We start from the raw sequence: 17,908 nt of genomic DNA on the forward strand, positions 1-17,908 counted from the left end.
TGTGTTCAACGTTCTACATCGATTAAAATATTTAGACAATGATTCAGAATCATATCATAAATAAGAACATTAATAAAATAAATGAGTTTTTTGGCGGGATGGGTTTGGCGGGACGGGTTTTTGAATCAACAATAATAAAAAGATTAAAATATCATTAATCCGCCGCTTCAATGCGGATTTAATCCTTATTTTTTTTAATACAAATCACATGACGGGTTAAGAAATTACGGAACGGGTTATATTTCGGAAATGATTTATATGGCGGACGAATTTGAATCAATATTTATATACCGCTTTAATACGGGTTAAATCCTCAGTATATTAATAATTATCTCGTGGACTCGTGGTATACCGTTACTTAATAACAATTGTAAACTATAATATAAATAAATATGTTATAAGGAGATACAGTTTACAAAATATTTTTATACTAACTTTTAAATTAAATCATTCCGCGGTATACCGCGGGTTAAAATCTAGTTATCATAAATACATGCATGTGTTTATGGAATTGTGTTGAATAATATATTTATCAGTTCAACGGAGGTGCAAGAATAATTATTACCGCAGATTAATTAATGTTATTAATCATAGAGCAGAGATTATTGAAGAAATTTATGTTTATTAGTCGTATTCTTTTTATTAGTCGTATTTAAATATTTAATACATAATCGATGGCACATCTAGAAATTGTTATCTCCCTAATACTCGGTAGAATAACTAAATAACTTTTCAAGCATTTTTTTATCTTTGTTCTCTTGTTTTTTGTAACAATAATTTTTTTGTAAGCAATACTATGAACCAAATGTGGCTTGCAACATAAGTAATTTTTTTATAGCAGGCAACGAGTGCAAAGAATCGTTATGTTGTATGTTGTATGTTATGTTGTATGTTAGTATAGACTTCAGTTTGAAATGATGAGATTTTTTTTTTTTTTTTTTTGATAATCCAGGTATCTGGGCCGAAGCCCAACTAGCATCGGACCGTCCGAGTCCAATGTTTAGTGTGTTTCCTGGAGGCCCGAGGGAGCCAGGTGAAAACCTCGGTGGCCAATGGGAATCGAACTGCGGGTACCATATTAGGATTACTCCCTCAAATACTACTAGCCCAATCCAGGTTAATGATGAGATTTTAGAAAAGACTATTCTAAAATACTTGAATTCAAGCGGAATTGAATCTTTCAGATTCTAGTTTTTGTGGCAAGACAAATTTTGGTCAATTATTTTAATTGTCTCTGTATAGAAAGAAGATCACGAGTTTGTTTGTTTTTTATTTTTCACCTTGTGCACCAGCTCATTTAGGTTAATGGGTTTAAAGCATCAACAGCTAGCGGTAACGGTAAGAAACTCACTCGATACCTTAAATATACTAGTATTTTATTCATTTTTATTATTTATTTAATTTTTAAATCATAAATCACAGCTAAACCAATTAAACAATGACATCTGTCAAATAAGTATATTAAAAACTGAGAAACGTATCTCAAATGAGAAGCGTACCTCAACATCTCTCGTATTTTTTTGATGATTATATTTACTTTTTTTTTTAATTTTAATCATGAGAACTCAACCAAAAAACCTTTGATAGAGATGATCTTACAACAGTAGAAAGAGACAAAGAGTAGTAGTCAATACATTACACTCCTTAGCGCACCATTACAAAAACCTTAGATTATACTTTCATTATTAGTTTTCCTAAGAATAATTTATAGGCCACATTTAAATTTTTTGCCATAGGCCCTCTTGAGTTGTAGGCACGGCATTTACGCATAGAGATTAGAGACTGTAAGTCTGGTTTTTGTTCGCGATAACAATACGTTTTTGAGCTTAAAGAAAGTCAATGGCGTAACACACTGTGATTGCATAAACATGTCGGTCCATTTGTACTGTGTTACGTACATAATGTTCATGTCTGGAAAAATATGTATAGACCTAATATATATAGAGCTCGTTGACGGGGTTGACCTTAAACTTTAGTTTATCATGTGGTGACGCCACTGCGTTCGTCATTATTTATCGATTAGAACATAAATAAGTAAAATAATGGCTACATGTTAGTGGGAGTACAGGTTTTTGATGAGCTCGTTTACAACAGAAAAAATTCCCTAAAGAAATATCTAAAAAGGTAATGATATGCAAGTTGCTAAGTTAAATCAAAAGAAAGAAAGAGTTTGCTAAATTATAGTAATAGCTAGTTGGCTGTATTTCATTCATGGGTGTCATGTCGGCAACGTGAATCTACTTATTACTAATAGTCAAATACTACAGTATTAATCAAAAATTTGTTTATATAATACATTATATTCTTTTCCAAATCTTATTTCAGGGAAATTAGGTCTATTAACCACAAAACATATTTAATTAAAAAAAATCATATAAGTTAAGTGGTTAAAATACACCAAACTTAATTTAAACCATGACATACTGGAAAAAATAGTGTTAAAGAAAATAACATTTCATTTTATAATGGAATATATGAATATATGTCATTCAAAATAACAATTTATTTTATGTGTTTTTTTTTTCTTTTGAAGGTAATATATCATTTTGAAAAGTAAAATTTTAGACCACATGAGTAAATATGATTCAAAATACTCTCTCCGTTTCAGTTTAATTGTCGTTTTATAATTTAAATTTTGTTACATAATAGTTGTCGTTTTAGGTTTTCAATGCAAATATTTGGTGAAAATTCCAGTTTTATCTCTACTGTTTAAATGTTTTGGCCAATGATATTTTTTTATAAAATATATTAGTAAAGGGTAAAACAGAAAATTTAATACTTTTCTTAATTTGTGTGAAAAAAAACTTTAAACGACAACTAAAACGAAACGGAAAAAGTAATAAAAACATATTTTTTTGTCAACAACATACATTATGTGGATAGTTACACAATAACAACGTTACCATAAATTAAACTAGTAAATTACATGATACTCCCTCTGTTTCACAAAGAGTGTCATTTTAGAGTTTTGCACACAGATTAAGAAAACATTAAATTTTTTGTTTTTTCTAAACAAAAACATCATTAACTATATACCTAAACATAATCTGCCCAATAGTAAAACAATATGCAGAATACTAATAGTCATAAAACAGAAAAAAATCATTAAATTTTGCATTGAAAACCTAAAACGACACTCTTTGTAAAACAAAAATAAAACCTTAAAACAACACTCTTTATGAAACAAAGGGAGTATGAGTTTTTAATTCATTCATTTTACATCATCTTTGTAGAAATACATTCAAAAGTATCATGTAAACTTATTTAAAACTTATGACATTAATTACACAAATCAATAAATAAATTTTAAAGAAACGGAAACTTCATTAATTTATGACAATAATGTGGTTCCTTCTAATATCAGCTTCTCAACCAATGGTAATATAAATGAATGGGGTAGTTGATCCCATGGGTTCGACCAATTAGAATTAATTACGGATTTTGTCATTTTTAATAATGGCATTTGTAGATTTTGCTCTTTTTTAAATAATTTGTGCATTTTGCCCTTTTTTATGTTACAAAAATATGATTTAATATGCGTTTCACTCGTTATGTTTGGGTTTAGTCGGTTCCATTTGTTTTTAGGGTTTAGTATTTGGTATAAAGTACTTATTTTTGGGAAAAAAATCCTAAATACATACATTTTTAAGTGTTAAAAAAGGACAAAATCCGTAAACTATTAAAAAAAAAAAAAGACATTTTCGTAAATTTTTCAAAATAAAGAACATTTTAGACAATAATCCCGACCAATTATCTTCTTCTTTTTTTCTCTTTTTCTTTTTGGATTGAAACTAAGTCAACAAAAGCAACTTGGAGTTGGAGTGATAACACGAGGAACTAGTCGTTAATTAATTGATTAAAGTTAAAAGTATAACGAGCTCTTGAACTGAATCAGTCATTAAGTAATTGATTAAATCATTCTTTAATTACTGTTTTTCTTTTCCAATGACTCGATTTGATGACTTGGAATGAGGTGCATGACTACATCTGGACCACTAGTGGCCCATGCTCTAATATAGAATCTTGCAAAATCCGTGACTTGATTGATAATTTTAGTATTAAATTCAACATGAAGTAGTACCTAATTTAATGATGTTGTACAAATAGCGAAATTAGGCAGTTTTCAGGCTTCTCTCGTATTGATCAAAATTTTGATCAACTCATTTTTATGTCGATTTAATAATATAATTTCTTATCTATATATATATTTTAAAATTTTCTTATATTTTTATCTTTGGTACTTTTAATATTTTCACTCAAAATTAAAAAATCCGTTATACTTTTAAAGTTTTCTGATGAGTTTTTTTTTTTTTTGAATGGTTAGGAGTGATTATTCGAAGGAGAAAGAAAATTAGGGTTTTCAACAAAAAAATGGACGAAAATATACGATAAAAGAATGATATCTAAAAAGAAAAAGAAAAAAAGATTCATACTTGGGGATGTGCCTTTAGTCAAGTGGTTAAGTCCATTTGGCTCTGCCTTTCCCACCGGAGTTCGACTCCACTAAGTCGTGTTACTCCGCGTAGTAGGGATTCTATGGATTGGGCCTTGGCGATCCAAAAATGTCAAAAAAAAAAAAAAAAATTCATACTTGTACACGACGATTTTAAACCTGACATTAGATGGTAACTATGATCCAAAATATTAATTAAGCAGTCGTACAAATTTTATTTTTCGAGTCAATCCTTACATAGTTACATGTGAATACTGAAGAGCCTGAAAAAACAAGTTGCCTAATCAAAAACACAAATAGGAATAAAATGCGTGACATTGATATGCCACAAGCCCACAACGTTTCCATTTCTCCAAAAATACTATCTCTTCCCTTTTAAAAAAAAATTAGAAACGAAATTAATTGGCTCGTGAACAAAAAGATAAGATCTCTCCCACAAAGAATATTTAAATTGATTTCTTTTGCTGACAAGAAAACATTATTATTGTTGACAAATAAGAACAAGAAACATTATTATATTTACACCTAACGCTGCCACACCTTTTATAAGATAAATGTTTTCTTTTACAACTATCTGAAGTATCTGTATCTCTATGTAATAATATATGAATGGTGACATTGGCACCATGCACAACATTGTAAACATTTTCATTTTATTGTTCTTTGAACCTTGTATTTGTAAATAAAAACAAAATTCAACCTATGAAATTCATTGTAGTTAATTAATACATCAAAGAATAACATTCTAAACCAAGAAAAAGTTTATCAAGATTATTTTTTCTTATTCTCCCTATTGGGTTGTGAAAACAAGTAAAATAGCTATCCGGGTCTGTTCTTCCTAACAAAATAATCAAGAAAGCTCACTAGATTAGTAGATTATATTGAATTATCTTGATATACATTCACAATGTAAGATCCATACTTAGAATTGCATGTACTTAATTTTTAAAAACAACTAAATAGATAAGGTAACAAATACAAAATAATTTATTTTGTAATCTAATAATCTATATATGTATGTTGCATATATATCATTTTCGATTTATATGTACTGATATATTCATCAATTTTTATTTTCTTTCTAAAAGGTTAATTACTTAAATATTTGACAGGGATGTCAAAAATGAAGTTCAAGATATTATACACGCTACATTTGTGAATGATAGTAATCATCGTTATCTAAACTCTAGAAAAAAAGAGGGGTTATAGGTGATATTTTTAGTAGTTCTTATCCAAAAACTTATCTTAAATACTTCAAAGACACGACATATATACAAAGGACAAAGAACTGATATATATATATATATATACTCTATGTAAATATGTAATGAGATCGACCTTTGATATTCGTATTTGATCTGAGAAAAATGAAACGAGTTAAGAATACGATCGATCCCAAACAAAATAGATGTGTAAATTGGGAGTATAAATATATTACATTTATCTATAACAAAAATAGTATTATTTTAATATACTAAAATCAGATGTACAACTAAATATTTTAGCATATATTACACGGCTGCCGACAGTAGATGTGGGGTATGACTTCACGCAGACATATTAAGTCATCGGAGTGTCATTATATTAAACTGATTATTGGGATTATAGTTGATCTTAAACTGAGCGAGTTTAATGTCGCACCAAAAATAAACTATTGAGTGTTATGCCTAAAAAGAAGTTAAGATAATCTCGAGCGCTGTTAATTTAATCGAAAGAAGACTAATGTGGATAAACATTCCCTTTGCTTTTTTCATCACATTCCATCGATGACATAATTATATTTAAAAGAATAATGTGGATACGTTTTACTTTCGGGTCGGTAATTCACGTTTTTTTCTTATTGAGTTTTCTTATTTAAAAGAATATTTAAATAAATACATCTAACCAAAACGCTACAGAATTTGAAACTAAACTGAATTATTAGGATCATTTGGCCGTTGCTCGATCGACAAACACATGATATTATCAGATTTCGTGGGGGATTAATAAATATCAGCTTTCTCTTTTCCTTTATTAAAATGATTGTTTTTGTAAATTTAAACTGAGAATTGCTTTGACGTTTATGTTGTTTGTCTGATCCTTAGATCAGTTTCAATTATATCAAGACCTTGAATGGAGACATTAAAAGTGCGGATTTCAATAAAGTTTTTCCAAAAACGTTTTATGTCACCAATCATATGAGTTCCATATAATATGCGTTTTCCGAAAAAAGAAGAAAAATACTGTTTGCGTTTTTTAAAACAGGGTATTACACTATAGAACGCATGTACCTACAACAACTTCAAAGTTCAAATCTGCACTGAAAAGCAAAATAATGTTATTTTATTTATTTATTTAAGATTAATAAAGGAGTTTAATAACAACTACATATTTTAACAAATAACATACCTTTACTAAAAAAATGTTTTTAATTTAAGTTGTTAATAATTTCATAAATGATTACTTTTTAGTTTTTAAACATGCCATTTTTGAAAACAAAAATCACTTATGATGTATTTTTTACATTTAAAATGTATTTTCACGATTTTAATGAATAAAATCAGCTTAATTAATTCTAAATAGATTTTGTTTTTTAAAGTTCATAAGTAAGTAGATGAAAATATCATTTCAATAATAATAAATAAACAATTTAAATTTATAATTATATTATTATTTAGTTATAAATTATATATGTATCCCGCAAATTAGTTTTTCACCAATCAAACATTATTCCGCACCGCTTATTTTGTACAAACCGCACTTGTTCCGCAAATACTTTTCTTCCGCACGTATCGCAGTTGAACCATACCGCACTATAATACCGCTGTCCCCGCACAGCAAAAAACGTTGTTACCATTCGGACCCCAAGTTTCGTAGAAGATAATATAAATTACTCTTAAGTTGATGTAATGAGATTAGACTGTACAGTTGTAGACTTGTAGGGAAAACTCACAAGTGTGGATTATCATACTTAATTATACATGAAGAACAATCTGAATTGATTAGTCCTCTGGATAATTTTCACCAATGTTCTAACTTCTATGTGGAAGTTAAAAAAGGTGGTCTACAAATTCTTTGCTTTCATGTTCTGACAATTTTGATAAATAATAAAATTATATCCTCTCATTTAATGGAAATAGTTTTTAGTTTAACCGGAAGCCATAAATTTTAGCATGTAAAAGCGGAATTCAATGTTTTTTTTCTGGAAAGCCGCACTACGTCTCCCAATCAACACATTTTTTCTAAATTGCATTTTTTTTTAAAAAGAAAAAAAAAACGCAAATCAAAACACAGCTCTCAAATTTGTCTTGGACCGCATTTTTAAAGGGACGGAGTTATTTTCAAGCGGTTTTCAACAAAACCGCACATTTATTATTAATCTAGTCTTTTTTTTTTGTCAACTATTATTAATTTTTTCTTTTGAATAGTTTTTTCTCTAGTTTTAATTTTCTTTCAATAGTTTTTATACAAACAACAAAATATACATAACTCATAATATAAATTCAAATATTATAGTTAATTAAATCGATTGAAAGTTTTAATATTAATTTAAAGTCATTTATATTTTAAAATTTTCAAATAATTGTCTTATATATAAACTATATTTATTTAAATTTCACCAAAAATTACTCAATTATTACATTAAATTATTAAAATGGAATAAGTTATATATATACTTAAATCAAAAACAGATTAACTATATTTTTAAAACTTCAACATGTATCCCGCAAATTATTTTTTCACCAATCAAATATTATTTGGTACCGCTTATTCTACAAAAACCGCACTTATCCCGCAAATACATTTTCCTCGCTAGTACCGCAGTTAGACCGTACCGCATAGAAAAACCGCTTTTCTTATAAAGCCAAATATGCTGTCACCATTCGAACCCATATGTTTCTCATAAGGGAAAAAAAAAATAGACATTTCTCATTTCTGTAAGTATATATGAGTATTGACGTATATATGATCGTTATAATCTTTAATAATATTATAACGATCATTAAAGATTGGACATACAAGCGATGACGGATCTAAATAGGGAAAGTCGGAAGACGTAAGCAAATCCTAAAATGATTTTATTTTCGACCTATTACTAGTTAATACTAGTTCTGTTTGTAGATATTTAATGTTGTAGAATTTAAGTTTATTGCACAAAGTTTGATTTTTTAGCTTTTTGTTTTATTTTTATTGATTAAAATTAATATATCGTAAATTTCAGAAGATAATGATTAACTGTTTTCTAATACTTTTGTTTCAAAGTTATTAAAAAATATTTAATATAAAAAAGTAATTGACAAATAATTAAACAATTATTGTTTTTTAATATATGTGAAAACTCTTAAACATCAATTTTCTAGGAAGAGAGGAAGTACTAAAATAGATATTTGTTGTCCCATGCGCTGTAATAAATGGGTGTGACTGGAAGACATTAATAGAAGAAAAGAAAAAAGTAGAATTAATTTTCTTCTACATTTACACCAGTCAAGAAGAAAATGTTTTCTTCTCAATTCTTCTGAAAAAGCCAAAAAGTAGAGAAAACTTTCCCTCTACAAAACTAAAGTAGAAATAATTCTTCTAAAAATTTATTTTCTTCTCTCCTTATAATTCTTCTCAATTCTACTTAAATTTTCACCAGTCACACCCAATATTTTTTTTTGTGTTTTTGTTTTGACATCATCTTTTTTAATAAAGAAGCTAGATCAATTTGAAAAATTTAAGTTGATTATAAATTTAAAAGACTTCATAAATTCCATTACCCAAAATTAAAAAAGTCATGTTTCAATACAAAAAAAATGAGCTTATGAATGCATGGATTTATGGCTGTACTAGTTTTATACAGAAATTTATATATAAATTATTCATACTTTTTTTTTAGAAAAAAACTGAACGTAGGCAAATATTTATTTTCTTTTTATATAGGCACGGACATGATGTTAGGGAATCTTGCAAAATATACCACTTTTTGAAAAGTGACTTTCAAAATCTACCACAATTGGAAAAAGTTTTCAAAATCTACCACATTTCATTGCCACATACAAATTGTAGACGAAATTGTCCTTGATGGTGACAGACTGGTGTGTCAAATAAAGGGATAGACTGCTGTGTCAGATAAAGGAACAAGTTGCAATAAATGTTGCACGTTTACAATTGCATATAATTTTATTTAAATAATATGTTATATGGGGACAAGTTCAGATCGAATGAGTAATATAATTCAATCGCGGACAAATTCAGATAGAATAGGTAATAGAATTAGATCGAGGACAAGTTCAGATCGAATGGGTAATAGAATTAGATCGGGGACAAGTTCAGATCGAATGAGTAATAGAATGAGTAATAGTACTCGGGGACAAGTGGATCATTTTGTTATTTTGCAATAGAAGGAAAAAAAATCAATAATCTGGGTAGGTGAAGACAATAATGCTCAACTAATCGGGAACAAGCTCAGATTGAATGAGTAATAGAATTAGATCGGAGACAAGTTCATATCGAATGAGTAATAGAATTAGATCGGAGACAAGTTCAGATCAAATGAGTAATAGAATTCGATCGGGGAGAAGTTCATATCGAATGAGTAATAGAATGAGTAATAGTACTCGGGGACAACTGGATCATTTTGTTATTTTGCAATAGAAGGAAAAAAATTCAATAATTCGGGTAGGTGAAGACAATAATGCTCAACTAATCTATAGACCAAAATAGATGGTAAAAAATCTAAATAAAATTCGAAACCTTTAAATGAAAACTATTGGTGGACAAGATGTGGGATTCATGATAATAGAAAGATGATGAAATCGGGGACAAACTCTAGACGCAACAGAGAATTTCCAATCGGGGACAAGATTTGGAGACAAAAACGAAAGTTAATTGTTTAGTCTCAAGAGATATAATGTTTTTTGGTTAAAGTGCACATGTTTCGAGTGAGAGAGATAAATAGGGAAGCTAATGTTGTATGAAAGATAAATAGGAAGGAGAGATAAATTGGAAAGATAAATAGGGAGGGCAAATTAGTAATTCAAATACTAAATGTGGTATGAGTTGAAAAAAATGAAAGACTGTGATAGATTTTGAAAAAAATTGGAAATAAGTGGTAAATTTTATAGTTTTTCCATAATGCTATATATATATATATATATATTAAAAACACATAATAATAAAAAGGTATTATCTCAAGAGCATTGAACAATTGCATTTGTATCTACATGAAGGCTTCATGCTTGCAAAAAATATCCTCACGGAACAAAATTCATTGAGATTTGGAAGACAAACATATTAATTAGCATCTCTATAGTACCTAAAAAAGAAAGATTCTTCCATCCTCAACTTTGTAAATTAGCAAATCATAACATCAGGGGAGATGAACTTATCTAAAAAAATATTCTATTTCTCATGTGAATCTCTCTTTTATCTATTATGGTCCATTTGCCGACCCCACTTCCCCATGCAGCCCACAACATATTTATATCACCTTTTTTGGTCGTGAGTATCTATACTATTAATTGGGAATCACTAGAAAATAAAAAAACTTTTTTGTTGTAGAATATTACATGAAATGCCATTGATATTTTGAATTTGAAAAAGGAAAAAAAAATTGCAAAAATGGTATTTGTGTCCATTTGATATTTGTATTTTTTATATAAAAAAATCTGAAATTAAATCAACAAATTTAATAACTACCCAATATTTATGGAAATCGTTTAAAGTAGTTTCTATAAAATCAACAAATTAATAACTACCCAATATTTATGGAAAATTTTAAAGCAGTTTCCACAAAAAATCTAACTATTAATTTCAAAATTGTATATATGTAAACTTATTTAATTTCGTAATATATATTGAGATACTTCCGGAAAAACAAAATAAAAATCAATTTAGTATCATCATATAATTTAGATTTAAATCTATTTTTTAAGAAATTATACTAATAAATTCAGATTAGTATAGATGGAAAGAAAAAAAAGTTGAAATTTTCTATATGTTTACTTATTTAATTTGGCAAAGTAATGTTAGATATTTCCGAAAACGACAGTACAATTTAATATAACTAAAAAATAACAAAGGATAATTTATTTTTGATTTTTAAATTTCCATAATAAAATCATACTAATTAATTTTGATTAGTTTAGATGAAAGAAATAAAAAGCCAATTTGTTCCAATGTTTTAAAAAAAAGAGTTATTATATTTCCCAAAATATAATATAAACCAAATATTTTGTATTTTGAAATATAGAATATTCCTCGAATAAATTACGAATTTTAGATACATCATAATCTCAAAAATATTTTGTGATTTGAATGAAATGCATGAGCCATAGACAATCCAAACTTTCCTCTCATGTTTTGATTTATTTTTAATTAAATATAGTAATGTCAAAATATCAGTAAATATATATTCGGCTAATAAGACTCTATTAGTAGCCCATAAAATGTTGCCCACTACATAATAAAACCTATGTATCATTACACTAAAAGTGTGAGACCATAAAATAATATAATCAGTTTTAAGATTAATTCAGGAAATAATATAATTCAGGAAATTATTATTATTACAATTAAAAAATTATTATGTGTTTTCCCATGGTTAATACACAATTCTCTTAAAACATTTACATAGAACCCTTCACTAACCATAATTTTACCCATTTACATCAAACTATTAATAAAATACCTAAAATAAAATTGTTAATGTGACACTACTTTACATCAATCAAAACTATAATATTTTGACATTTCATATAACTTTTCACTATTTTTCAATTTAAAACTTTTAAGATTTGCAGTTTTATAAATTTTACTCCGCACGAACGTGCAGGTCCAGATCTAGTAATAACTTAACAATGAAATTATTCCTTTTAAATATTTTCTATGTTTTAAATCATCTAAGTAAAGGTTGACAACAACAAAATTTATCTAAAAAAAAAGTTTCGTGATAATTGGTATGTCAAATAGTCAAAGGAATGATATAATAGAGCAATCATAAAATCACAAAAAGAAAAAAAAAACTTAAGATCAAACAAGTTTTGCTGATTAATTATAAAATATAAAATAAATTTAGATTCATTTTTTGAGGATACTTTAAGTTATATATTTAATATGTGCATCATAGATATTAGAATCCTTTTCTTAAACGTAAAATTTTCTGTATACAATGAAGGATTGAGTTATTTTATTTTCTATTTGATACAGAAAACCTAAGATGGAAATGCGAATTTAACTTTTTTTTTTTTTTTTTTAAAGCATTCTTTATCTTTTGCATGAACCTTCCTATGTATTTAAGTTGACCCACAACATATATACACACAAACCCATACTATTCCCATACACCTACCCATATATTATACTTATCTCCTTAAAACACACTACAAATAATAAAAAGGAAGTAAATAAAAAAAAAATTAATAACATACATGCACACTTGATGTTTTCTTATTTCCCTCTTGTCTCTCTATATATACACGCATACATTCACACACGTTCACACATATACATTCACATTTCACATTACTAATCTCTCAAGATTTCACAATTTTCTTGTGATTTTCTCTCAGTTTCTTCTTTCGTTGCATAACATGGATGCCATGAGTAGCGTAGACGAGAGCTCCACAACTACAGATTCGGTTCCGGCGAGAAAGTCATCGTCTCCGGCGAGTTTACTATACAGAATGGGAAGCGGAACAAGTGTGGTTCTTGATTCAGAGAACGGTGTCGAGGCAGAATCAAGAAAGCTTCCTTCTTCAAGATTCAAAGGTGTTGTTCCTCAACCAAATGGAAGATGGGGAGCTCAGATTTACGAGAAACACCAACGCGTATGGCTTGGAACTTTCAACGAAGAAGACGAAGCAGCTCGTGCTTACGACGTCGCGGCTCACCGTTTCCGTGGCCGTGACGCCGTTACAAATTTTAAAGAAACGACGTTAGTTAACGGTAACGACGATGACGAGGTTGATTTCTTAAACGCACATTCGAAATCAGAGATCGTAGATATGTTGAGAAAACACACTTACAAAGAAGAGTTAGAGCAAAGGAAACGTAACCGTAACGGTAACGGAAACAAGACGACGGAGTTTGGTTCCGTTACCGTGGCGGTTATAACGGGGTTTAAAACGTCGGAGTTACTGTTTGAGAAAACGGTAACGCCAAGTGACGTCGGGAAACTAAACCGTTTAGTTATACCAAAACACCAAGCGGAGAAACATTTTCCGTTACCGTTAGGTAATAATAACGTCTCCGTTAAAGGTATACTGTTGAATTTCGAAGACGTTAACGGAAAAGTGTGGAGGTTCCGTTACTCTTACTGGAATAGTAGTCAAAGTTATGTGTTGACTAAAGGTTGGAGTAGATTTGTTAAAGAGAAGAGACTTTGTGCCGGTGATTTGATCAGTTTTAAAAGATCCAACGGTCAGGATCAAAAGTTGTTTATTGGTTGGAAATCGAAATTCGGATCCGGGTCGGATCAAGAAACAGGTCGGGTTGTGAGATTGTTTGGGGTTGACATTTCTTTAAACGACGTCGTTGTACTGAAGGAAGCAACGGAGGTGTTTTCGTCGTTAAGGTGTAATAAGAAGAAGCAACGAGTTTTGTAATAACAATTTTAACAACTCTTTTTTTTTTTTTTTTAATTTCTTGGTAAAAAAAAAAAACTTTTTTATTTTTATTTTAACTTTTTACTTCTTGCTGAGATTATTAATGTTGTAAGTTGTAACAAGTGGGAAAAAATTAATTAGGTGTTAAGCAAATTTGTGTGTTAATATGCAATGTACAATCATGAATCATTTATATGTAGATGAGCTAGTTAATTACTGTAATTTTTAATGGGCCTTACTCGTTATTTTAATGGGCCTCATTTATTTCTAAGTCCATTAAAATGTTTCTTCTTCATATTCTTTGGTCCGTTGCTTATTCACACCAGCGAAAAATGTTGCAGAAGATTTCTCAGTCTCGTTCTTTATTTAACGGCGATAAATTAACGCCGTCGAGATATTTCGCCGGAGCTCCGACTAACTTATTCTCTTTCCCTCTCTCAGGTTTTTCTCTACTTGCTTCTTTTTGTTTCGTCAAATTCATCTTTAGGTTTCGAGAAAATTGATTGAATTCGAGAAATTTTGGGAATCTCTGAATCATGATTCGAATAAGGTTTATGTATTTGTTTTATTGTAGTCAATAAGAAATCATCTTCTCTGAGGATTAAAAGGTATATAACAAAACTGAATTTAAATGAAGGTGAAATTTTAGTATATAGTTTTCAACAAATTTATATATCATAGTTTGATGCATTTTTGTAGGATTCAACAACTTCAAAGTACATTAGAAGATAGAATAAATCCACCTCTAGTATGTGGAAGAGTATCGCCTCGTCTTCGTGTTCCTGATCATATACCAAAGCCTCAATATCTTGAGTCTAGCAAAGTACCAATGATATCAAGTGAGTTACAGATTCCTGACTCTAATGGCATTGTGAAAATGAAGAAAGCGTGCAAGCTCGCGGCTCGTGTGTTAGACTATGCAGGAACTTTGGTTAGAGTAAGTATAAAGATTAGCTTTTGTTCTTGTGGATCTCTAAATTTGGTTTAATGGGTTTGTTTTGTTGCAGCCGTTTGTTACTACAGATGAAATTGACAAGGCAGTGCATCAGATGATTATTGAGTCTGGTGCTTATCCTTCACCTCTTGGTTATGGTGGGTTTCCTAAAAGTGTTTGTACATCGGTTAATGAATGTATGTTTCACGGGATTCCCGATTCTCGTCCATTACAGGTTCGGAGTATGAAACTGCTTTTTAACTATGAGAATTCTCTTTTGTAGTATATATCACTAATCAACAACCCTTGTTTTCAGAATGGAGATATAATAAACATCGATGTCGCAGTTTACTTGGATGTAAGTCTTCTTAGCTTCTTTTGCTAATCTGCAATAAGTTTTGGATGTAAATTTTTGGGGTTTAACATTCTGAATCAGGGATATCATGGAGATACGTCAAAGACTTTCATATGTGGAGACGTCAATGAAAGCCTTAAACAACTTGTGAAGGTTAATGTGTTTTCCTTTGTGCCTCTTACTTTCCAACTCTTATGAAACCATTAGAGGCTGACTTGGTTATTGTTCTAAACAGGTGACAGAAGAATGCTTGGAGAAAGGTATATCGGTTTGTAAAGATGGAGCAAGCTTCAAACAAATTGGGAAGATAATCAGGTAGTAAATAGTACTAACCGGATTCAATAAGATATATAGGGAAGTTAGGAGGATCAGTTTTGATTATTTCCAGTTTCCAACAGTGAGCATGCTGCAAAGTATGGCTATAATATGGAGCGTTTCATCGGTCATGGTGTAGGAACGGTATTACACTCGGAACCTCTTATATATCTTCATAGTAACTGTAAGTAATGAACTGGCTTTTCTGCAAGAACTCTTCCTTATGATGGAATTTTTCTGAAAAAACTCTGTTTTGTGCAGATGATTATGAACTTGAATATATGATTGAAGGTCAAACTTTTACGCTTGGTTAGTATTATTCTCTATATAGAAAATTTGATGAATCACATTATACTTTCTTACAAAATGATTGGTTCCTTTTTGCACAGAACCAATTCTCACAATTGGAACGACCGAGTTTGTAATGTGGCCAGACAAATGGACAATTGTGACAGCAGATGGTGGTCCGGCCGCACAGTTTGAGCATACAATTCTTATTACCACAACTAGTGCAGAAATTCTAACCATTTCATGAACTATATTACATCATTAACCATTTAAAAAGTGTAAAAAAAAGTAATTTATCTGATTAATTATTCTTTTCTTTCTCCGAATTCATGTTATCTATATATACATTTTTGGATGACTTTTAGCAAATAAATCCTGGAGTTGGAATGTATTTACGGATGAATGCCATTGGCATTAATTATTTTGATTAAAAAATTTAAATACAAGATAATGTGCTCAACAAACATTGCAAAAAATATCTCCAAAAATTGTCCACGGTTTCTTTCTAGAAATTTTTAAAAATAACGATTAAAAGAAATAATAAGGAAACCAGAATATATTTAAGCGTCCTAATAAATAGTAGTTACCATAACTACTATAATTAAAAAAACAATTCGAATAGTTGTTGGCATAACAACTAAAATCTTAATTAATTGATCTTAATAGTCATTATCCCTAAAATAATGCTCTGTTGAAATTGGAAATCCGTCAATCTTATATGTAACCATATTCCCTAAAATATTCTACTATCTATATTTACATTTTTGGAGTACACTTAGCAAATAAATCCTAGAGTTACTAAGTATTTACAAAGAATGTCATGGCATTAATTATTTTGATTAGAAAATTCAAATGAAATATATTAATTGCCAAAAAAATCTTAACATAATATCTTAACAATCTTACCAAAACATTTTTGATCCTCAAATATTTTTGGTATGATTTCTCATAATTAAAGATCCATCATTAATTGAAATGTAATAAATTAAAAAAAAAATCTTTTTATTTTAAAAACTTTCTAACGACAAATGTGCTGCAAAATAAATAATTTCTTAAAACAATTACATAACCTAATAATTGTTGGAGAATTTTAAGGAAAATAATCACGTATATATATAACTTAAAGATAACAATTACTCATCAAATCTATGTATTTTTTTAATATTGTATCATAACAAGACCTAAATCAATAAACTATTTATTCTCTATATATATATACATGAGGTTATTTAGTCATCAAATCAATGGGCATGGTTCCACTCTCGCCGTCCTTCAGCTCCTCAAATCATCTCCATGTGGCTTCATTTTGTACATGTCTTGGACTAAGGTTCTTCTCTATTCTTCTTTGATTTGAATCACTTTCATTTTTTTTTTTGTTTTTTTTTTTTGATAAATAACTCACTTTCGTCTTTCTATGGCTTTACATATGTTTGATAGCCTCACGTTGAATTGAGGAGCTTTCCAGTGCATTCAAAAACTGGTCCTTCTACGTTACCTTAATCTACAGGTTTTGGAAAAATTAGAAAAGGGTTTTGATTTTTATTGTCTTGGTAAGATGGCTCATGTTTGAGTGTGAAAATATTGGTAGAGTTAACAATAATCCGTTGTAGCTTCTTAACTTATATCTCTTAGTTACAATAGTAATGGTTGTTTGTTTTGTGTTTAAACAGTCATTTAAAACTAATTGTTGCCTCACTAATTTGGATACACGTCCTCTCGGTGGATCAGAGGATGGATTGGTTTTTTTTTGTGATTTGGTACGTATCAAAATTCCAAGCTCATTATTTAGAGGTAAAGATTCATTTCTTTTCTTTTAAACCTGTTTAGAACCTTTTTTAATTAGTATTGATTTAAAAAATTATTTGGTTTGTTTACAGAAAATATTTAGTGGTTTACCATCAAGTGACAAAATCAATTGTTTTAAGTAATTCATTTTTAAATATATTTATTTTAATGTACATTAATTAAATTATGGTTACTATTCGTTATTTGACAAA

The 17,908-nt window shown here is 29.1% G+C and overlaps 2 protein-coding genes across 5 annotated transcripts; both read left to right on the top strand.

The window, feature by feature from the left end:
* Nucleotides 1-12,757: 12,757 nt before the first annotated feature.
* On the top strand, nucleotides 12,758-14,235 carry LOC9312996 (AP2/ERF and B3 domain-containing transcription factor ARF14). Its single transcript, XM_021026392.1, has one exon. It carries the CDS (start codon nucleotides 13,006-13,008, stop codon nucleotides 14,017-14,019), a length of 1,014 nt encoding a protein of 337 aa, XP_020882051.1. The 5' UTR covers nucleotides 12,758-13,005; the 3' UTR covers nucleotides 14,020-14,235.
* Nucleotides 14,236-14,291: 56 nt separating this feature from the next.
* Nucleotides 14,292-16,237, top strand: LOC9311342 (methionine aminopeptidase 1C, chloroplastic/mitochondrial). 4 transcript variants are annotated; one of them, XM_021026388.1, is made up of 10 exons: nucleotides 14,292-14,460; nucleotides 14,594-14,627; nucleotides 14,719-14,956; nucleotides 15,027-15,188; nucleotides 15,270-15,311; nucleotides 15,390-15,461; nucleotides 15,544-15,623; nucleotides 15,704-15,807; nucleotides 15,885-15,932; nucleotides 16,013-16,237. In XM_021026388.1, exons 1-10 carry the CDS (start codon nucleotides 14,301-14,303, stop codon nucleotides 16,156-16,158), a joined length of 1,086 nt encoding a protein of 361 aa, XP_020882047.1. In that variant the 5' UTR covers nucleotides 14,292-14,300; the 3' UTR covers nucleotides 16,159-16,237. The 4 variants fall into 4 exon arrangements, with proteins under 4 accessions (XP_020882047.1, XP_002875274.2, XP_020882048.1 ...); XM_002875228.2 differs by having other exon boundaries at nucleotides 15,707-15,807; XM_021026389.1 differs by having other exon boundaries at nucleotides 15,704-15,767; nucleotides 16,013-16,110.
* The last annotated feature ends 1,671 nt before the right edge of the window (nucleotides 16,238-17,908 follow it).

The sequence above is a fragment of the Arabidopsis lyrata genome, assembly GCF_000004255.2.
Source record: "Arabidopsis lyrata subsp. lyrata unplaced genomic scaffold ARALYscaffold_5, whole genome shotgun sequence".
Lineage (NCBI taxonomy): Eukaryota > Viridiplantae > Streptophyta > Magnoliopsida > Brassicales > Brassicaceae > Arabidopsis > Arabidopsis lyrata.